The sequence below is a fragment of the Anomalospiza imberbis genome, chromosome 5, assembly GCF_031753505.1.
Source record: "Anomalospiza imberbis isolate Cuckoo-Finch-1a 21T00152 chromosome 5, ASM3175350v1, whole genome shotgun sequence".
In the NCBI taxonomy this organism is placed as follows: Eukaryota; Metazoa; Chordata; class Aves; order Passeriformes; family Viduidae; genus Anomalospiza; species Anomalospiza imberbis.
The window spans coordinates 61616684-61639261 of NC_089685.1; the positions used below are offsets into that span (position 1 = coordinate 61616684).

Genomic DNA, 22578 nt, shown 5'->3' on the forward strand with positions numbered 1-22578 from the left:
TGAAGAGCCACAATTAGGATTAATTGGGTCAGGTTAAAGTTACTCACAATCCATGGTGTTGTACCCTGCAACAGCTTTTTGGGGAAGGAGAGTGAGAACAGGACAAATACATGCCACAGCTCCTTTCCCTAGGGCCTCCCAGATTCTGTCACTCTTGGAATGAACTCCTAATGCTTATGTTATGAGAAACGATGGATAAAACTTCCTGTTGGCCTTTTCCATGATTCTCATTATTTCCAACATTTTTTTGTATTTATCCCGCTGACATTTTTTTAAGGGTGAAGGATCCCAGTCTTTGATTTGGTCCCTTCTTGTCCAGAACCTTCCCATTCCTTCAGTCATCTTTAGTTGCTTTCTATCTGCTATTTCTAATGCCACTGTCTCTGTGTTTGAGATGGAGGGACGAGAACTAGCTGCTGTATTCAAGTGACAAATATTCAAGTAGGTGCTCCAGAGACTTCTACAGTGACATCATGTTGTCTTCTGGCTTGTTTTCTATCACTTTCCAGAAGCTTCCTAACCTGCCTTTTTGACTTCCACTCAGCTGACACTTTGGTAGAACTCAAAGAGCATCTCAAAGGTGTCTTTTCCAAGTGATAATTGCTAATTTAAGATCATTGCTGTGTTTACGTAGTTATGTTTGTTTTGTCCCAAGTCCATTGCTTTTGCAGCCGTCAGCACTGAGATTCACCTTCCATTTCAACAGTATTTTTAAAACCATCTGCAAGGCTTTGTGATGAGATTTAATTTGTATTACCCTGGATTTTTTTTCTCATCAGTTAGTGTTGTCACTTCGTGTTTTCCAGATCATTTATGAATATTTTGAACAGCACATTCAAATTGTTTCCTAACTTTTAATCAGTTGTTAATCCTCTATAGGACCTTCCCTCCTATTCTTTGAGAACTTAGGAGGCTTTTTAAAGAGTCTTTGAATGAAAGACTTCATCAAAAATTATGTAGAGATGCAAGTTTTATATCAAATGATCACCTGTATCTACATTTTCATCAGCTCCTTCAAAGAACTCCGATTGTGCCATATGACTTCCTTCTACAAAAGCTGTGTGAGGAGGAATTGGTATGCTATTTCTCTCTCAGGGCCGGTAATTCATTTCATCATTCATCTTTTAACCCATTTCAGGCACACAGAAGTCAGACCTGCACCTTGCATCCCCTCAAAACACATCTCAGACATTGGCATTGGGTTTGCTGCTTTTTTCCTAGAACCGAGGCTTAGTTAAGTCTAGCACTGTATGCCACAGTTTAATTGCTCATCCTTTATTATTTCATGTTCAGTTAGGATTTCAATTAAGATTTCTAAAATATCAAATATTTGAATTTACTTTTGTTCATTTGGTGTTTTTTCCTAAAATCTTTTATTCCAGTTCTTCATCTTGAAATAGTTCTCCTGGCTTTCCTCTGCAAAGAAAACTCCAGTGTGGGGACCTCCTTATATCCCTATGGAAGAGGCATGGATGCAGAGAATTCATTTAGCTTTTGCACTTTATCCTTATCTTCTTTGAACATTCTTTTTACATTTCAATCATCTGTCAGCCCTACAGACACACTCTGCCAGGCTTCCTGTTTCTGTTGTCTTTGAAAATTATTTTATTACATGTTTTTATGTCTGTAGCTACTTGTTCCTCAAGATATGCTTTTCAACAGACTTATGGTTTCTCAGTTAACTTAGCAGATCTGTGTTCACTTCTGTTTTCCTTATTTGGGTAGAACTTGCACTTTTTGAGGGACCCTCCTTTCTCCACCTGTTAAACCACCCTGGGCTGAAGCAGCAGCCAGGGGCAGCGCCTTTTGAACCGGCACCACCATTGTAAATACGCAGAGTACCAAGTATTTCTGCCATTAGGGACTGGAAACTGTCCATGCCCCGCTCAGTCCCGTGACAGGCACGGCTGTGTTCCCGGGTCCCTCATGCCCACTCCTGAGTGTCCCCACACACGTGGCCCAGTGCCGATGTGTGACACGGGCGCTGCAGGGAGGGGCCTGAGCTCTCGGGCTCTGCCGTGCCTCGGGGGCAGCGCGCCTCCTGCTCTGAGCGAAGTGCCGGCAGGGAGGAGAGCTGCTGCGAGGTACGGGCTGGCCATGGCTCCGGCACTCGAGTGGGGGGAGCTGGCCATGGCTCCGGCACTCGAGTGGGGGGAGCTGGCCATGGCTCCGGCACTCGAGTGGGGGGAGCTGGCCATGGCTCCGGCACTCGAGTGGGGGGAGCTGGCCATGGCTCCGGCACTCGAGTGGGGGGAGCTGGCCATGGCTCCGGCACTCGAGTGGGGGGAGCTGGCCATGGCTCCGGCACTCGAGTGGGGGGAGCTGGCCATGGCTCCGGCACTCGAGTGGGGGGAGCTGGCTGCGACAAGGTAGAGGGAGGAAGGGGGGTTTTGGAAGGAAAAGTGACGTGCTGCGCAGTAGGGGCAGAGCATGGCATCCCAAGGCCACCTTGTGTATCAGCTTTTGCAGGACAAATCCCTCTGCCTCTGCCAAATCTGACCAGCTGGGATCTGAGGGAGGAGGTGGGCAAACAGAAGGAGGTGTTTCCCCACCACCCCAGTCCCCCCACGCCAACCCTTCCGGCACGGCAAAGGTTTGGTATTTTATACTGTCACAGCATCGTGCTGTGATACCATACCTGGTACTGTGTCAGGTGCTCCTCTCTTTGAGCCTGTTGTTGCACCAGCTTCCCATGGTGCTGCACAACTCTGCTCTTGACGTGATGGGAAGTAGCACAGAAGACCTGGGTTCCCTAGGGAAATTAAGCCCCATCCTAGTTTGGGGCATTTCTTAGCAACTGCTGTCAGTTATAGATTCCTGAAAGTTTGTTCTGTGAATCCAGTTCCTTGGAGACTTATTTTGTTTGCACATAGGCTCAGGCAAAGTGCTGTGCATTGATCTGCGTGGCAGAATAGCCAAGACTTAAATGCATCATTTCTGAGTGTTTTAGTGACTTGTTCTCCTTTATAAACTTTACCCTCTTATCACTGACAGTCAGTGAAGCTGCACCGTTAACTCAGTAGCAAGAGGTTTGTGTTTTTTGGAGCTAAATATTCCCATGCCACTTGTATGTGGCTTGGCTGGTGAAAACAAAGCTGTTATCTGCAACAGCTCTTCTAGATTACAGGTCCCTTCTCCATTGTTTCTGCTGAAATGTCATCTGGAGTTTCTGTACAGATGGTCAGGGTTGAATCCTGTCCCCGGCTGCTCATCAGTCCAACAGGTTGTTCTTGCAGATCCAAACAAAGACACGGTAGCTTGTGCTGTATATCTTGGTGCAAAACCTCACTGGATGAAGCTTCAGACTGGAGATGTGTGCAATTTCTTGTGCTACTGGCATACAAATAGAACCTTTTTGCATATGGTTCCATTAAGTGAGTGCATTGTTGTAATTTTGCTCTCCTTCTGATGTAAGTAGGTGAAACTGGGAAAGGCTGAGGCTGGGCAGTCCCCAGGTGACGAACTCTTCTTAGGTGGTGAGCTTCCCTGGCATTGTTACTGCTGAATTTGGAACCAACATGGTGTAGGGTAATGCTGTTAAACTCTTTGGGACACTGCTGTCAGGCTGTATTGCTTGCTGACATGTTTTAGGCCTTGGCACTTTCCATCAACAGAGACACTGATGTTCTTGTTCAGGGAATGGCATTCTGCCAAACTAAAATGCCTACCTTGTGCTCTGAAAGCCATGCTGCTTTTCACTTTTGATTTTGTGAACCTTCTGTTGCACCAGTCCCACAGAGCTGCTGTAGCCTTATGCCTCTTGAATCCACCCTGTTGCAAAGGTGAACCACAGAGAAAATTCACTTGCATGCAGAAAGCCAGCACAAAACAAAGGGCACTGGTCAGCTCACACCTGGAACTGGAAAAGCCCTCTTTGAACACTGCATACGTTTCATGATAAACGCTCTACAAAGGTGATTTTCACAGAGAACGTTATGCACCGTGTAAAATTGTCCTTGGCTATCAAAAGCTTAAAGGAGTTGCACCGTGCAGTTAAAAGCAGAATTTGGGATAAAAGGTGCTTGAGAAATGTAAGTTATGATAATAGTGAAAAATTTCCTGTCTGTCTGTGTTGTGGGGTGGTGCTGGGAGTCACAGGCATGCAGAGAGGGAAAGAATGGGCTCCTGGCAGGGGAGTTTTCATGAGAGCCCAGCACTGACCCATGTGGAGTGGGGATTCTCAAGTTACACATGGAGGGAGGAACAGGATCAGAGAAACAGAAGTGGTTTGAAGTTCAGGTGCTGAAAAGTGGTAGGCTGGAGTTCAAAGACAGGATTGTTGGCTAGTGTTGCTTTAGTAGTTGGTGGGGGAAGAGCTTAAGGCCAGAGCATTACTGCGTTGCTGATTTATCAACACAGTCAACACTGTGGATGGTGTTTGAGCCACTTCTAAATCCAGCCGCTGGCAATGAAAGGCATATATAATCCATGTGTTAGATTGTTTGAAGAGGTATCTCTCTCCTGGTCTCTCCCTGAGGCTGGGATTGCTGAAATTGGAAAGGAAGTGAGAGGGAAGATTTTAACTGTTTCACAAACTCTTCTCCTTTGGAGGGGCCACATTCCAATAGCACCTTTAACATTTGGATTATTTAAAAATTAAAGTTTTTCTACTCTCTTGCCCCTGTAGAGAGAACCCCTACTACTTCTTCTGTATCTCAGGGACAGAATCAAAGACAGGATTTATATTTGAATCATTTCTATTTAAATTGTTTTTAAGTGTGTTCTTTTCCTCAAGCTGGGATTAATGGTCTGCACTTAGGAGTTCCAGGATCCACCTGCACTGTTGGCTCTGATCTGTCTGCAGCAGGCCACCACTGCAAGATAAAACACTGAAAAACAACCCTTACTAAAGTAACTCTCCTTTAGTCTTTTTCTTCAATTGTCTTCCATGAAAGAGTATAATTGTTTGACCCGTTCCCTTAAGGGTTAATTCCCCTCCAGTTTAATACCCCTATGCTCTGTTAGCACAAAACAGGGCTGACACTGCCTGTGGAGGGTTACAGACTGAAGCTCCAAAAATATCTATGCAAGAATAGAGGACAGATCTCAAATCAGGCCAGAGCTGCACCTGCAGGGTAACACCAATGTCTTGGAATAAGAGTAAGACACAGAGTGACCCTAATCTGCAAAGGGTACCAAAAGTAAGAATTAAAGAGCATTAGTAGATCAACAGGGAGAATAGGGGGTGAGAATGTTTGGAATAGGTGGAAAGCTGAAGCCTGAGAATAAAGCACCAAAGTGCTTTAGGGTGTTAGGGTTCAGCACTGATGCGTGTTCAAAGCCTAAGGCAGCAGGTTGGAATAGCAAGTGTAGGGTGGATCTCAGCTGAGCTACGTACTCAGACCTACATGGGAGGCCCTGGCACTGAAGCAACCCCGATTGCTCTAGAACAGATCCATGCTGAATAAGCAGAACTCTCTATGGTCTGCCAAAAACTTGCCTTGGTGCTTCATAGCTCTCATCAGTCACATGGATATAAATTCACCTATAAGCAGCAAAAAAGAGAGTGCTAACAGAATCCACTAGGAAGCATATAAACAGGTTTTTTTTTCTAGTTAGAAGTGATTGTAACAAATATCAGAACTAATATCCAGTGATGTTATGGCCCCTCTTGTGGATCGCTTTATTCAGGGATCTTTAGTCAAGTGCAAAGGGACTCTGCAAGCAGGAAATAGACTATTTAGCCAATAAGTAACTGTTTTATACAGTTAACACACACAGAACCTAGTCAGGATTTAATGAAATTTTAGGCTACACGTTAGCATACTCCTCACCTCTGTAAAGGCACCCAAAGATTCTTCGCAGGTATTGAGCAGAAATTAAGAGTCACCCTCCATAGTTGCCATCTGCCTCCAGCTAGGTCAGGATTGATGGCACTGACAACTCAACTCAGTAACCCAAATGATCCATGACAGGTACTCAGCTAGACTGACTATCACAACTAAACTATGGTTTTGGCTTTCCTCTGAGATTTTCTATCTTCCCATGTTGGTGGTTTTCCTCTGGAATCCCTGGGCTAATGCTGATGCAGTCCTAGAGCTTTTGCCCTGCAGGTTTTCTCCCAGCTTATTCTCAGCAGTTTAAGTTGAGCTGTATCAGAACTGGGCCCTGGATTCTGCTTAGACAGATAGTTAAATCCCTGGGTCGTGTGTCAGAGGGGGAACATTACAGCAGGTACTGCCAAGAAGGAGGTCTACAGCAGCCTCTTGATTTTAAAGTGGCAAAATTCTGGAGCTTGTTCAGTATCAACACTTTATATTGTGGGGATCTTGTGTAGTTCTAATTGATAAGAAATATCTAACCCTAATTAGGGTTGCTCATTTGTTTGTACAGTCTCTTTCTAGAGCTTTCTGGTTAAGAATGTTTTGGATCAGGCAAGCTGACACTTCCTCTGAAGCCATAAAGACTGAGTGTTTTTGTGAGAATTGAGATTACGTAGTGGAACCTGTGGCTTCAGGATCTTTGTTCCCAGACAAACCTAGCTTAGAAATCATAAAAATTACTTCTATATTGGAATTGTCTGATGATCTTCAGACGCTGTGCTGCAAGTGCATCTGCCAGCAGTGCACTTGCTTAAGGTGGTACTGCCTGGCTGTTTCTTGGCTTGTCACTGGCAGCCTCACCACTGGGCTGTGGGGTACATGACCCAGCCATGGGAAATTGGTAACTCTTGATTATAAAAATGGTCCTGCTGGGGTACATCCAAGTTACGTGAGCAGGAAGTGGTGAAGGAGCAAAGCCCATCTTGCCACTTCCCCTGCCACATTGCTCTGGTGCCAAAAAGCAGGCTTTGGTTTGCAGGCTGTCTGATGCATTTCAGACTCCTGGGTTAACAGCACTGAGGTAGGCTAACTCTCTACCTGCTTCAAAATTGGGAATACAGCCTTTCTGCAAACAATGTTTTCCTACCTGAAAGTTGTGGTCACACATGTTAAGCCATCACAAAGAAAAGAGACTCTTTCAACCATCCATATTGTGCCCCGTGTCCAAGAAAAAAAATATATATTTATTGCAGCCCTGTTTGTTTTGCCTGCAATTTGACTCACTCTTGAGGCAAAGAGTAAGTCACTGCAGGGGGAAAATACATTTTTCTGTTGCAGGACAGAGTCACTTGTTTTATTGGGAGCTGTGACAAAGTTGGTCTATACATGTTTTTCCCATGAGATTGCTCTAGAGAAAGAAATCAGTTGGAATAACTATACGCAATTGGTTATTTGTGCTTCTGACTTCAGCTAATTATAGCCTCAGCCATGCCCTCTCTTCTACCTGCTAATGTCTTCCCGTGTCTAGTAACTAATGGCTGCCCGTAGGTGGTGCGTGCTGCTCCACATACAAATCACAGCACTGCCTGTCAGCTTTCCAAGGCTGGACTCTGCAACCCCAGTAGCTCACAGATGCTGACAACTATCTGACATTACCTCTTCCAGCTTCTCTCTGCTCCCAAGACACAATATGGAAGCCATCGCCAAGTTTGATTTCACTGCTTCTGGAGAAGATGAGTTGAGCTTCCAGGCTGGGGATATGTTGAAGGTAAGTACAGTCCCCAGATTGACTAAACAGTGTTTCTGAGACTGCTTCCAGATCTTTCTTGTGCTTCCATTTGCTTTGACAAAACAGATGAAGACACATCTATAAACTAGGATACAAATTCAGGATACTCCTCTCCCATAAGGTTTGCAATAGGACAACAATTCCCAGGTTACTTGAGTCTGTGTCCACTTCTCTTGATTTTGTGTCCATGAACTGTGGATTTAGTTGCCCTGCAGTCCTCTGGTAGTCAGCAGGGAAGGGTATGTACCTTTGCTAGGGTACAGATCTTTGGTGACAGGTTTTGAGGGTCCTGTCTGTTTTCATTGACTAGGTAAACCATCCATAGTGACTACATTTTGATAATTATGTCTAAACACAGGCAGGACCAGTTCTGTCCAGAGGGATTGCTGTCTTCCTTATTTCGAGCCCCTGAACTGATTAGAAGATAACTCTTATCCATTCTAGAATTTATATCTAACTTTTCACAGTTAGTAATTATTGTTAGATGCTGCAGAGATCTTAGGCAATTGCAAATAGGAGAGGAAAATTCCATGAGACAGACTGTTACACACATAGTGGAATAGTTTAAGAGGTCCTGGTCTAATAACATTATATACACCCTGGCAGGAATTTATCAATGAGGCAATGGCAGAAGTAGAGCTGATCATATACAATACAGAGCTTTGGAAGTCTCTTTAAAGTTGATTTGTATGTGTTATTTGTATGTGTTGATTTGTATGATAGAACAGTTATTGTTAATGTTACAAAGTCCCACAGATGAAGCCACTTGAAGTTTCACCCTAATTATTTATCCACTTCTCAGCCTCAGATATTCTGTTTCCATTGAAAATGCCTAAGTATTACCCCTCCCTGAGGCCTTAACTCTTTTCCTGTCCAAAGGGATGATGTACAACAGTAGGATGTACAGCCCTGTTTGGCGAGGAGCCTTTGCTACCCCTCTGTGCAGTCACAGATACTCCAGTTAATTATCAGATATTGGGTCTCAGCCTTACCTTTTCCATCACCACCATTTTTTATTTTATTGGCCTTTCAGTTCTTGGCACTTAGACAAAGTTGATAGCATCAGAGTTCATTAGTACCAAATCTTTTTAAAGAGCTGTGAGAAAGTTCTGGAGAAATCACTGCCTCTCTTCAGCAGAGATAAACACTCTTATTCTACCCCAGTTGGTCCCTACTATCACATGACCTTTACTGATGCATTTTTTCTCAGGAGACTTCCATCAAGTCCCTGGCTGGGGTGATGGTGTTGGCCACGTCACTTTTCTTTCTGTTCCTCAGTTTCCCTTTCTGTAAAATCGTTATAAGCTAGAGCTTCCTTTCAAAGTATGCTGGAATCTTCTGATAAAAAGCGTCAACACTACACACCAGTTTTATTATTATTAGTTGTCATAGAGAATTCACTACCAGAAAAATCAAACTGCCTCTTCCTTTAATGTCCTTGAGGTAAACAAAACAACACCTTAGCCACCCAAGCTGTAGTAGCGGTAAATCAGCCTGAGTAACAGCTCTGTTCTGGGATAGGCACACACACATTCCTACCCCATCATCAGCCCCCTCGCGCTGCCTGCAACAACCTGCTGATTTATGAAGGAGATAAGATGAAATATTGATGTAGAGATTACAAAACAGGAAACATGAGGCCCTCAACCAGTAGCGACAGGAGGAAATCCACCCTCTTAGCCCCCCCTACATCCTTCTCTGAGAGGATGACACACTGAGAGAAACCTGCCAGCTCTGCAGTGGCAAACAGCTGGTGGGTCGTTCTGGAAACCTCACTTCCAGCAGAGCAGGCCCCAAGCATGAGCAGGAAGTAGCAATCATCCCCTGTGTTTGGTCACAGCAGTGAAAAAAAGATCCTTAACCCAGCACCCAGGCATGAGGACAGCAGTGACTAAACAAGTAGGGCATTCCACAGCTTTCTATTCCTTAACTTTTCTGAATCCAAATGTTTGAAAAAGGCCTATGTGGCTGGGAAGGCAATGAAGAATTGGCTCCAGAGACAGTAACATCCTGTTTCAAATACAAAGCTAAAATGTGACTTAGGTTCCCAAAACCATGCGATTGGCTCACAAAGTAAGTATTATTACTGTTAACAATAGATTTTGAATTAAGTGTTTTCCACTGGCTTTTTCCTTTTAAAATTGTCACAGCTCATGCTTTTAGGCTCCTCTCCAAAACCAGAAAGAGCAGAAAGATGATCTATTTCATACGGCAGAATCCTGTCCCAGAAGCTGGAATGTCAAAAAGAAACACCAAAGACCACAACATTTGCAGTAAAATCCCAATGTGGTTGTATTTCTGTCCTCTAGCTTAGGGCTGTACCTTGGGCCATCAGCCACAGTGTCATGAATCTGGGCCCTTCGTGGTCAGCAGTGATGTTTCTAAGGACCATTACAGTTAACATTAATGTGAGCACACTTGAAGCTGCTCCAGTGTGTGATGTGGACTCACTTCCAGCTATCCTACAATCTCTGAAGTCTAATAGTGTCTCGAAAACACTTTTTGCCTTCTTCTTTTATCTACCTTGGCAAAACTCAGGGCAGCTGAAGACGTAACTCACCAAAGAATCTCTTGTGAAATGAGAGGTGAGAGCACATGGTAACATCTGTGCAGTCATAACACACACAGCTACAGCTGCATATCCCTCCATATCCATATGTCAGAGGAGTTTTCACAGATATTTTCTTCTTCGCTTGTGAATCTGAGATGTTCCAGTACCAACTACAAAAGGCAGCACAGAGAATAACTTAAACCCCTACTAAGTCTTTGAAAGCTGAATTTCTCCATTTCACAGGCATCAGAGATACACGGACAGGCAGTCAGACAAAGGGGCAAAGTTAACAAGTAATCTCTCTAATTGTACTCAGGCTTTTTTACTGCTTGCTTGCTCTGAAGTGGTCATCAGCCACTAACCTTGTTGCACCATGGGTGGGGAGTAGAGAATGTGTACCATTTTCTTTTATTCTTACAAGACATTCTAGGTTTCTTCCTGAATCTTGGTCACTTTTGCCTTTCTCAGGAGATGCATTTATTCCATCCATTTCTCCATTGCAGATTTTGAGCTCCCAGGAAGAGTGGTACAAGGCTGAGCTCAGAAGTCACGAGGGCTACGTTCCTAAGAACTTCATTGATTTCCATGTTCCCCCGTAAGTGTGGCAGAAATGGTGTCACCACCATGGCACATTTCCACCAAGTGCTGTCAGGACCACGTTTGCATGTGCGCACAGAGGAGAGAACAGGGGAAGTGCTGGGCATAACATCCTACGCTTTGGGGCTGGCAGGGATTGCCATAATGCTACACACGGTTCTGCCAGCACAGCATATTTCTACCCCAAAGCATGCTCTGCTCTTTCGCAGCTAGTGACTCTTTTGTTACTGCTGCGCAGAGGGATGCTGGGATGTGGCAGGAATTGCATTTAGATGCCCTCAGAGAGAAGGAGAATAGTCATGATGTGAAGTCTTGGTAACAGAGTCTAAGCACAAAAGGAAGAGCGAGAGATCTTTCTGAAAAGGAATTATAAAAAAATTTCCTCCTCTTCGACTCTCCCTTTTCCCACCCTGCCACCGCATTGCCTCCCCCCCGAAGTGCTTGTGCCTTTCTGTCGGTGCACTAGAGGTCAGTGCAATGCTGCGCGACTGTGACAGCTGGTGTTACTCTGGATCAGCAGACATGCCGCCCTGCTCGCTCTCTCTCTCTCACACAAACAGATCTGTCAGAGGACAGGTGTACCTGCATTTCTCCCTTCCCGCTGAGGAGATGGAGCTGCACTTTCAGAAAGGACTGATGCCTGTTGGAATGCATGTTAAATGTGCTCTCCAGTCCTATGCCATAAATATGATAGTGCATGGGATTTTTACAACCTTTCAGTTAGCAGAAATGCTCCCAGAAACACCTCTCATTGTCCTGTTTTTTCAAAAGTGCTGCAGCATTTCAGGGGTGAACAAGCAGAGCATGCACCAAGCTCTGGTGTGGCTGTAATGCACCAGAGCCCTGAGCGGTCATACTGGAAGCACACAGGGATTTTGAGGTTACAAATAAGTGCCTCTGTCCCCTTTGGAGGTGGCACTTACTGGCCTTTTTGGACATAGGCCAACCTCCTTGGCTGAGCTGAAGGACATTATTCGTTTGCTGTGCAAATACGGGCTTGTACTTTTGGGCCTCAGGGGGATGAGATCTTCCAGTCAGTTGTTCTTGTTCGCTCATTCACAGGGCTGTGCCATCGCTCAGGAGCACTGGCAGCTTCTTTTTTCACACACATTTTTCTCGTGTTGCTTTCTCTGTGCAAGAGCTGCGAAGAAATATTTCCACTTTGACGCTTTTCTAAGCACCAGGTCTGCACTTTGAAGCAGTTCAGCCCAGATGACAGAACTAGACATAGGGAAGAAAGCTGCCTCCTATTTTTGATGGATTGTTTTTGCCCATCTTTTTCTTGTTAAGTAATCATTGAGATTGGTTATCAAGGCTTGTTGCACTATGACACAAAATAACACACACATTCACGCTAGATGTAAAAGAGGGAAACCTTGTAATATATAGAATTTTATAGACATAATATAATATGTATATGTATGTATATAATGCATAATGTATTGTGTATATGTGTATATAATACATACACACACATATAATATAATAATGCATATACATATGCACATGTAATGTATATATGTAATGTATAGAATTTTATATATAGAATATATAGACAGTGGATTGGAGGATGAAATTGGTACTTCTTTAACTACACTGGTTAAACTAACAATCTAGCAATTCTCTCTTCCCACAAGGAAGAACGTAAAACAATCATTATTTACGTGACAGTGTGTGAGAAACTCTAGTAGAAATATGTAAACATCAGAAGGCATAGAAAACTTTTACAAGAACTTTAAAACTTTTGAAAGAACAGGGCGACAAAGGCTCATCTGATTTTTCTTTGCTAATGATACATAGGTAAACTGTGATGATAATAAGGAACTCCAAAGCAGAAATTACAGATGTTAGGAACTTAACAGTCCTTAATTTTAATGCAGTACAGGCAATTACATGTTAGGTGAAGTCAAAGACTGCAGATTGTAGATCTTATTAGCTATGGAGTGGACATATGCAAATGTATGTGATTTTGTGTTTGTCTACTGAAAAATTCCTACTGACATCATATTATTTTACTGTTTATGGTGACTTTCTCATTATTAGTCCAGTGCCTTATGCTGTTGTTTGTTATGCCTGGCTAGATTTGTGTAAGTATGTTTACGTATTGTGTGCTTCTGTGATTTTGTGATATTGCAACTCTTGCAGGAACCAATTTATTAGTAGTAAAACTTTCATGGCTTGCTTCTACTAAAAATTTATGTGTGTTCCATGCAATATATCCATCACAGCCCAGTAATTTTCCATCAGTTTGCCAAAAAGCAAGTTGATGTATATGTCTGAGAATTATGTGTGTATATATGTATACATACATATTTGTCATTTAAAATATCTTTGACTAGCACCTTATTGTACTATGTCTGTAATTACAGTTTCACCTGAGTGTTGCTTCTTAGCAGACCAAAGCTTACATTGTTCTCTTTGCATGTACATGTTTTTACTACTCAAAGAGAATGGTCTGTATCCATCAAACCTCTGTACCTCAGCATATACGTGGCCACTGGGAGTAGCCATGCGGGCTCCTCTGATCCTTTTGTTTTCTTCCCTCCACCCTGCTTATTCACATTCTCCCCACCCTCAACTTTTTTATTCCTCACCTTAATTCACATCTTTATTCACATCTCCATGATTTTTCCCACTTGACAGCTGGTTTGATGAGAAGATATCCCGCCACGAAGCAGAGAACCTTCTCATGAGCAAAGGAGTTGGCTGCTTCATTGTTCGAGCCAGTCAGAACTCTCATGGTGACTTCTCCATCTCTGTCAGGTATCTGCTTCTCACAGCATATTCCTGCTTCTTTTCCTGTTTAATGGTGTCCCTAGCCTCCTCTCATAAGGATTCCTAATGTGATGTAGGCTCTTGAGAAGTTTGCATGCTGCCAGTCACTGGTAGTGCTGCTGTGTTGTGAATGAGAACAAATTAGGCATCTGATTCCCAAATGTTTCTGCCTCTTTTCAAGTGACACAGTGAATGCCCCATTCCAAAGCTGCATCCCCTGGTGCCCTCCTTCTCTGCAAGAGCTACTGCAAAGCAGAATGGTACAGAGAAAGTCTCCCAGTGTGCTTAACATGTGTCTTCCATTTGTTTTAATTCCCTGACAGCTCTGGTTACCAAATTCAAGAATTCAGCTACTACCTATGAAGAGATTACTATTACATTGTTGACTTATTTCCCACAGGTCACTAAACAGCCATTGGACAAGGACTGGTTTTTTATTTCTTGCAGCCCAGCTGCATTTCAGGAGCTTGCTGTAGCCCAGCACTTCTCAGTGCATTTGCTTCTAAGCAGAGCTCTTAAATGATGTTTGGTTTCCCAATTTTCAGTCAAATAGTTGATAACCAGTTTTAAATTAGGGTCATGATTAACAATGACTTTTCCAAGTGGTCTGTACTTGCTGGTTCAGGCAGCTCAAAAAGTAACCAGGAGGAACTGCAGGAAAATATTCTGGTTACATTTGCACCAATTAACACCAACAATTCAAGTACAGTCAGGCTCTTTCTCTGGCCCTGAAGTCAAGCAGTGAGGCAGAGGTCAGATCTGCATGGCTACACCCTCTTCACCCCACCAAACAGAAGAGCTGTATTTAAACAGCTCCCTGTGAACAGTTCCTGGCCTGTTCTTTCTATCCATGGCCCAGCACTTTCTAAGGGAGAGCTTTTCCATTTAAACCACAACCATGCTAACACTTCAACAGCTTGGGGCTGTAGCAGTCAAGGATAGCATTCAGTCCCTGCTTGTCCCCATTTAGTTTATTTGTGCAGATGTAGCCTCTGAGAAGAGTGTTTTGAGTGCCTGGAGTTGCACAGAGCAAGGAGGTGGGTACCAGAGCCAGATCACATCTGGTGCAAAGAGGAATTGTACACATCAGACAAGAGGTGAGAGGAGGGGAGGTGCAGAGGGAGTAAGGGGCAGAAGGTTGAGATTGTTAATTTGGCTTGTAACAGCATCAGAAAATTCCTTTATTTTTCTTTTTGGATAGGGAGAATGGCCTGTAGTAATGATGTTACACTAGACTTTATACCATCTTAAAGTTTAGTGTATGGCTTCACATGACTGTGTCTGCATGTAGTGGTGATCCCCATGGTAAAAGTGTAATACAGGTCTTACAGTCAATGCAGACTGGATGTTAACAGGTCCTGCAGAGGCTGTTGGGTAGACTATGACTGCACTTTTTCACCCTGGAAGCTCCTGTGACCTTTATTTCAAAAGAGAGAGTTTAAAACCCTATGCTTTGCTCTGATAGTGCTTTGTGACTGGGCAGCCCTGGGGCACTCTGTGTTTGCAAATCGATGAGTCTTTTGAAACAGAGCCACATCTGGGTCCAGTACACACAAGGACTGCCATTGCATGACTTTCCAGAAGTCTAGATTTGGCCAAGCAAGACGTTTTGGTACCCTTCTGGAAAAGACTTTTACAAAAATGGTAAAAGGGCAATCTCTTGATGATCTCTTTTCCATTGGGATCCAGGCATGAAGATGATGTGCAACACTTCAAAGTGATGAGGGATTCAAAGGGTAGCTATTACTTGTGGACAGAGAAATTCCACTCGCTAAACAAACTGGTGGACTACTACAAGACAACTTCCATCTCCAGGCAGAAGCAGATCTTCCTAAGGGACAACAGCCAAGAAGAAAAGGTAAACACAAACTGTCCTTAGGAGTTTCTCAGTCAGAAGCCTTTCTGTGGAAGGAGTTCATCCCATGAGAATGTCTCAGGTTGAGGAGGATGACAGTCTGTCCCTGGAAATCCAGCCACATAACTACACTGGTGGGGCCTGAGTCACAGATTCTTAGTGGATTCAGTGGTATGTAGAGTTGTATAATTGAGCAGAATTTTTTGATTCTTCAAATATGAACAGAGACGCTTTGCTAAAGCTGTGCTAAGACCTCAGAGCTGAAATTCTAAGATGCCAAGGGAAGCAGGATTTACCTTACTGAAATGCCTAGATTTCCTGAGGACAGGCACAGAGCTGACTGGTGGGTTGTGACTGAGAAGAATTTGAGTCTGGTTTCTTAGTGTCCTTGCATGCACCCAGAGTGCAACTACAACTGCAAGTTTGTCTGCTCAGAAGAATTGTCCATCTGCTACTGAGCAAACAGAGTAAAAGGAATGTGGGGGAACAGAGGGCAGAACCTGGAGCAGTTAACCTGGATGTTAGGAACTGGAAAGTACTACCAAGAAGAACATAGATGGGGAACAAGATGTGCCTTCAGGGAAGGCATAGTCGATGTTTGAGAAGGCAGACAAATCCCAGCCCAATGAATGCCTGGTTTTGTGCCAGGGGAACAAGCAAATGACATAGCAGAGGCTGTTACACATTGCACTCCCTGTACTGGGAGTGAACATGCCTGGTCATTGCAGCAGCCAAAGTCCTGCTTTACGGGGAAACGGACTCTGGTATTCAATTACCAGGTTGTGCAAGTAGAGGCAAGGCAGAAAATATGTGACCTGCTGACTACAGCAGTAAAGTTTTATAGGCTGCATGTGGGTCATTCTTGCTGGCTCAAAATGAGAGATGATACATTTTTCAGTCTGAAGAACGGGCCTGGGTTGCTGTCTCTTTCTAGACCACTTATACAGGCCTTTAAAAACACACTAGTAAGGTATTAAAATAGAGGCTCTGGGATCTGTAAGAGAGAGATTACAGTGATGAATCTCTGTGTCTGGGGAAGGAAAGAAAGACTGTATGCATGTATATCAGTATAACAACCTGTTTGGGCTGACTGTGAGCAGGAAGGGAAAGAGATGCATTTGCTTCAAGATGCAGACAGGCAAATGAACAGAACTCAAGTTTGCTTTGGCAAACTCTCTGTACATTTATAATGGTGATGGGCACAGCAGAGTATGTTTAGCACTCACTACAGTGAGGTTTCTGTTCACAATTCAAATTTTTAGATGCTACAGCCATATGATAAAATGATTGTAATATATAGATTTCAACGCAGAGATAAATGAATTCCAAGGGCAGTATTTCAAGAAAGAGCTTACCTTCTGTGCTGATCCTCACATCAGTAGCCATATTTTCAGCCCAGCACATCCCAGTACTACCCTGACTTCAGATGGAGAGTGGCTACGACAAAGTTCTAAAAGACAGGATTCCAGATTTGTTCTTCTGCTCAGAGAGGTGGGGTCTTTTATTTGAAAGAGCCTCCAGAGTAGTGGGTAGTGGTAGAGTTAGTGCACACACAAGCTCAGTGTGCAATGATTGCACAGCTTTAGTCAAGGATGTGGTAGGAAGCAAAACCTGACCTCACTTTTGTGATCTTTCTTCCATCAGGAGAGGTGTGGTGGGAACCTGGAATGGATAGGTCAGGAAGGATTCCATGTGGGAGGAGCAGCTGGAGAAGATCATTCCTCTATATCCAAGAGATATGTAGAGCATCCTATACCCTTACTGCAGCAGCAACAGGTACTACCAGAAACAAGGGGCTGGGACATCAAGCCCAGGCATATGAAACATTGGCTTTTATTGCTTGGTAGCAAGCTTTTGACAAAAATCTACATCTCTTAGCTGTGCACACAAAAGAGAACTTGTTTCCTAGATGTTTCCTACTTCTTCTCTCTACCTGGGCCAATTTGTGTTGATATGACTTAGATGTTTGTTTCATTCTTCTTTGGCTAGTTTGGCTACTAGATTTATAGGCCTGCTTGCTGTCCTTTACAATATGGAGCAGCCCAAGACAAGTTAAAGTAGTGAGTGCCTCAGATAGAGTCAGCTGCACCAGCACAACTGATGTTCCCCCAGCATATGGGACAGAGGAAGAGCAAGGAGTGGGCAGGACTGGCTCATCATAACTCCAGATTGGCTGAAGTTCCCTTGGCAAGCATGGCTTTTATCTGTGAGTTAGAACAACCTTAGTTTTTCTTCAAAAGTCTCAGAGACCAAAAAAGCCCCTTGCTGACCATTTGTCCCAGCAACTGTGAAACACAGCTGAGTACAGTCAACTTTCAACTCCTAAGAAGTAAAATCCAAAATAGAACAGTCTAAGCAGACCTCTTCCATGAGGGTCATTACTTGCAGAACCGGAGCACGGGGACTTTATTGGAAGTAGACATCTAAAATTATTAAAGTGGGGGCTTGCCCCTGACTCCTTGCCCACTAACAACTCTTAAATCCCCTCATTTACACATCTCAGAATTTATATGTGTCATGGTTTAATCTCAGCTGGCAACTAAGTACCATGCAGCCACACACTCACTCCTCCTCCCACTGGTGGGAGTAGGGAAAGAATCAGGAAAAAGGTAAAACTCATGGGCTGAGATAAAAACAAATTAATAATTGAAATACAGTAAATAGTAGCAGTAATAATAATAATAATAATAATAATAATAATAATAATAGTTGTTATTATAATTTTCTGTTTATTTAAAAGGAAATAACAAAAAGAGAGAAAGGAATAAAACTCAAGAAAAAGAAGTGATGCACAATACAATTGCTCATCACCCACTGGCTGATGCCAGTCCCTGACCAGTTATTGGCCTCTTCTGGCCAACTCCCCCCAGTTTATATACTGGGTATGATGTTCTAGAGTATGGAATATCCCTTTGGCCAGACACTGAAAAGTCTTTGATGTAGAGTGAGCCACTACTTTGCAACAACTGAAACATTAGTGTATTATCAGCAGTATTCACATACTAAATCCAAAACACAGCTCCTACAAAGAAAATTAACTCTATTCCAGCCAAAACCACAACAACATGACTTTTATGCTGCTGTTTTCTTTCTAGGAAAGGTATGGTGGGAGTCTGGACAGGAAAGACATGATGCATAGACTAAGGGATCATGGCCAAGGAAGTGCAGGAGCTATGCAGCGGAGACACACAGACCCACTGCACCAGCAGACACCGGTAGGTGACGCACCTGGAAGGCCTCATCTGCCCAAGTCAGTGGGTCCCTTAGCAGTGGCCAAGCAGTCTGGACAGTGTCACCTACATGGAGGTTGCATGAGAAGTAGTGTATTTTACCTGCCAGGCCATGTCTTATAAGACATTTCTGAGTCTCATGACTCTATCCCAGCCACTTGAATCTGCTTCTGGGACACTCTGAGGGTAGGACTGTGGTGTTATGTGAGCATAGTTCTGGTAACTGCTCTCAAGGTCAGTCTTATGCAGCCTCAGTAGAAGAGGGAACTTAGCATGAGCACAGCAAAATAGGGACAGTCCCCATGTGGGACATTGGAATGAGCACAAGCTCACCCATGGATTTTGATCAAGCACAAGACTAGTCCAGCAGAAGACATTTCTGAAAGCCTAATGATCTCTTCTAGTAGAACTCCATGTCCATTAATGCACAGGGCTTTCAATTATCTTTGCCACCGCAGCCAGGCAGTGACTGATGTCAGTAGCTAAATGTGCAGTACATTTTTTAAGTTCTATGGAGAGCAGCCTCATGATACTGTACAGTGCTCCTTCTGTCTTGCAATGCACTTGTAGTCACACTGTCTCCATTAATTTTTGCTGCAGTCCTGAGAAGGTCTGAGATCACCCAGCTCCACTTGTCTGTGCCTAGCACATCTCTCAGACCTCCTTTGCTGTTGAAGCAGGGCTCACCTACCTGACACCCTTGGCTGTCAGAGCCTCTTAGCACAGTGCATCCAGATGTGATGCGTCTCTGCAGACGTGCAGAGTGACCCAGATGCGTCTCTGCAGACACCCAGACCACTCCCCTACAGGATCCATACCTGGCACCTGACCTTCAGTCACTACCTGCTCTGCCAAGTCCCACTCTGTGAATGCCCACACAGAATGTGGTGTCTTTCTCTGCCTCAGCCTGTGGTTCCACTGCCAGCTACAAAGTATTTCCCCATGAGCTCAGTGTGACCTAAGGCATGCTCCTCTTCCTTGAAGAAATGTCCAGCTTAGCCCATAACCAGAGAACCTAGATCCAAGGAGAGAAGGAAAGGACAGCAGACCTTTCTCAAGAATGAGTGAAAAAGATCAGATTGGATTAGGAGGTTTGGAACATGTTAAAAAATAGGGGCATGCCCCTTTTCTTGGCAAAAGCCCCGAATCTTTATTGTAATCCAGCTTAAAATACAATGTTTTTTATCTCTCAGAGGCTGTGGCAATGAATAACAACGTGCCTGCCACGTCCCATCAGTAATGTCGAAGCCACAAATCCAATTATAGGAAGGTCTATATGTCCAACCAAATAACTAGGGGTGAGGTCTAAGCGGGGCCCTGAATGGAAGATTTATCAAAATTTGTCTGCCTTCAAACAGATCTCTCCATCTGTCCCTGCCAGATATACCTCCTAAATTATCCATGCCCTGTGGTGTGGATGCCAACAGTTTCCCAGAAAGAAGCCCAAGCTATGTCCTTTAAAATATGATTTTGGGCCAAAGTGGGAGATTGACTGCAAAATCCTTTAGAAAAAATAAAACCATAGTGCACATTACAGTGCACACCCCAGATAAACTGGTATACTCAAACAGATGTTAAATCCTTTGGATCTCAGAGACCTGACCTTGGGGAGGTTTAAGAAGGTTTAAGAATAACCTGAAGGAGGTTTAAGACCCTCCCCTATGCCCCAAAAGTGCCTGAAAGAACAAGTATCCTTTTTTATCCTTATTTACAATGTTCTCTGCTCTCGCCTGCGTGCTGGCTCTCTCAGTCCTCGACAGGCCGAGGACACATTTTTATATCTGCACCAGGCCAGCTCCCTAGAGCCATTCCCTAATAGTTACAGCTCAGCAGGTTTCAGGCAGGAGTCCTTCTGTGCTCCCATAACTGGCTTTAGATGTGGCTGTCCTGGCTGCCCTTACAGGGCAGAGCCAGTAGAGCCATGAGAACACAATTTCCTAAGGACCTGCTCTCAGTCTGACTTTTCACCTTATGGTGCAAATACCCACAAATACACTGAGGCTGCTGAGAAACCAAACACCATCCCTCAGGTGTCCCAATTAATTGGTCCCTCCTTCCTGGCATCTTGGCCACTTCCTGGTTTAATTGCAAGTTGGTCTAAAATTCAGCACTCCCTGTCCTTGCTTAGTGAATGTGTTTACTGGGTCTTAAGAGGGGTGGCAAAGATGATCTTTCAAAGTCCTGACTCCTTGCTCCCTGCCTGTCTGTTCTGTCCTTTCCAGAGAACGCTGTGGGTCCGTGCCTTGTACGACTTTGATGCGATGGAGCACGATGAGCTGGGCTTCCGCAGTGGGGACATCTTAGAGGTCCTGGACAGCTCCAACCCATCCTGGTGGAAAGGACGCCTGCGTGGGGAACTGGGTCTCTTCCCTGCCAACTACGTCACACCGGTGCTGCTGTGAGGGCACAGGATGGCCCAGAGGGCTCTGCTGGAGCTGCTCTTCTCACATGACAGGGACAGAGAAGGAGTGCATATTCCCTTGCCACCAGGACATACACTGGTTTTTGTTTTGTCTTAATTTATTGGCAATTGATCTTTTGAAATGTTGGTATGAAAGAGAACCCTTTGAAGAAGAATTTTTTTTACCCCTTCTTTGCACAGTCATGAAGGGGAGGGAGCAACAATCTTGGACTGTTCATTGAGACTTTGCTGGGTCCTCCCTGCCGTGTCACCTCTTTGGCTAGCTATTGATAAGCTCCTGCAATTAGGTTTATTTTGTGGAAATGCCCCTCAGGAAAGTCAGGCTTCAGGTTAACTTCAGGTTCAGTATTCAGGTAGCCCTATCCCTTCATTTTGGATCTGGTAGCAGTCATAGTCTCTTCAGGCTCCATTCTACCTTTTTGTCAGAGGCTGGAGGGTTGCCCACATGCATTAAATGATCCTTGGCAACCACATTAATCCTTCAGTTAGGGCTTTAGGTTGAGGTCGAGACAATCTAGGCTTTTCTTAATAGTTTCTGGCTTTCTTTTAGTTTAACTATTTTCTTAATAGTTTGTGGCTTACCCGTCTCACACTGTGTGTATGGACTGTATGGGTATACCAGATGAAGGGGAGAAGCCCTGTAAGCTTTGGTACAAACATGCAAGTGGTGAAGGTATGGGAGGGCAAGAAGTTTTCTTTGCTTCTTTTCATAGGTCTGCTCTTCTTTCTGTACCCCCTAACAACTTACCCATTTTCAAGCTGCTCTCTTAGGTAGACTAAGTGTCTAGCTAGACACTTCAGCTAGATAGCCTGATTAGAGCAGATCAGGCCCTTCAGCTAAATTAGTATCCACTGGATTGGATAACAATTAATATCCCTCACTGGTTCCTTTTGCAGAACTGAACTGGGGAGGGATTGGAGAGGTTTCTCTGGTTTGGTGGCAGAAGTTCTTTCCCTGAGAGCTTGCTGTGTTGAGGATCACCATGTACACAACTCTGGCTTGCTAGAGAAATATCTCATGCAACAGGTTAAGCTGTCATTTTACAGTATGCAGAGAATAAAGCTGTAGCCATCTAATAGTCTATCTTCTATTCCAGTTTCTTTTGGATAAAATAAGGTAAATTAATAGGTTTTCAAGTAACTGCTGAGTGAATGCCCAGATGTGATAGAAATTTATTGTAAATGCACATTACCTGTCCCCTTCACAAACCCAGTGAAGGAGACTCGACTGCATAACCACTGCTCAGGCATGTTGATATGAAACAAGCTGCCTGAATTTTTCACAACATGTGGGACCTCAGCAGTCAGCAAGGAGAAATGATGATTAATCATTACTGAAAAAAATAAAAGAATAGGCAAATGAAAACCTCTAAACACAAATCGGGCTCAGCAAAAAAAAAAAAAATTCTTATCTTTTGTTAGTCCCAGTGGAAGAAAAAGAACCCAGGAAATAGGTTCTTGGGGAAGTCCAATTCAATGTAGCTGGCCTGAATAAAGCTGCCAGCTAGACAGAGTATTAGCACAAAAAAACTCATTTTGAGAGAACTCCTCCAAAAGCAGATTGTTAATGGGTGAAGTAAAATGAGAATATTTAACA

The 22578-nt window shown here is 43.9% G+C and overlaps 1 protein-coding gene across 4 annotated transcripts in view; it reads left to right on the forward strand.

The window, feature by feature from the left end:
* Positions 1–21749, forward strand: part of GRAP2 (GRB2 related adaptor protein 2) — a 96815-nt gene extending 75066 nt beyond the window's left edge. For 3 of the 4 annotated variants that reach the window (XM_068191314.1, XM_068191315.1, XM_068191316.1), the window contains 7 exons: positions 7428–7530; positions 10606–10697; positions 13343–13462; positions 15164–15332; positions 16974–17105; positions 18425–18544; positions 20782–21749. In XM_068191314.1, the coding sequence (XP_068047415.1) occupies positions 7453–7530; positions 10606–10697; positions 13343–13462; positions 15164–15332; positions 16974–17105; positions 18425–18544; positions 20782–20961 (891 nt within the window). In that variant the 5' untranslated portion in view covers positions 7428–7452 and the 3' untranslated portion in view covers positions 20962–21749. Of the gene's footprint in view, positions 1–7427; positions 7531–10605; positions 10698–13342; positions 13463–15163; positions 15333–16973; positions 17106–18424; positions 18545–18668; positions 20059–20781 lie in introns of those variants that run through there. The other variant, XM_068191318.1, reaches the window with a different exon arrangement.
* Positions 21750–22578: the final 829 nt, after the last annotated feature.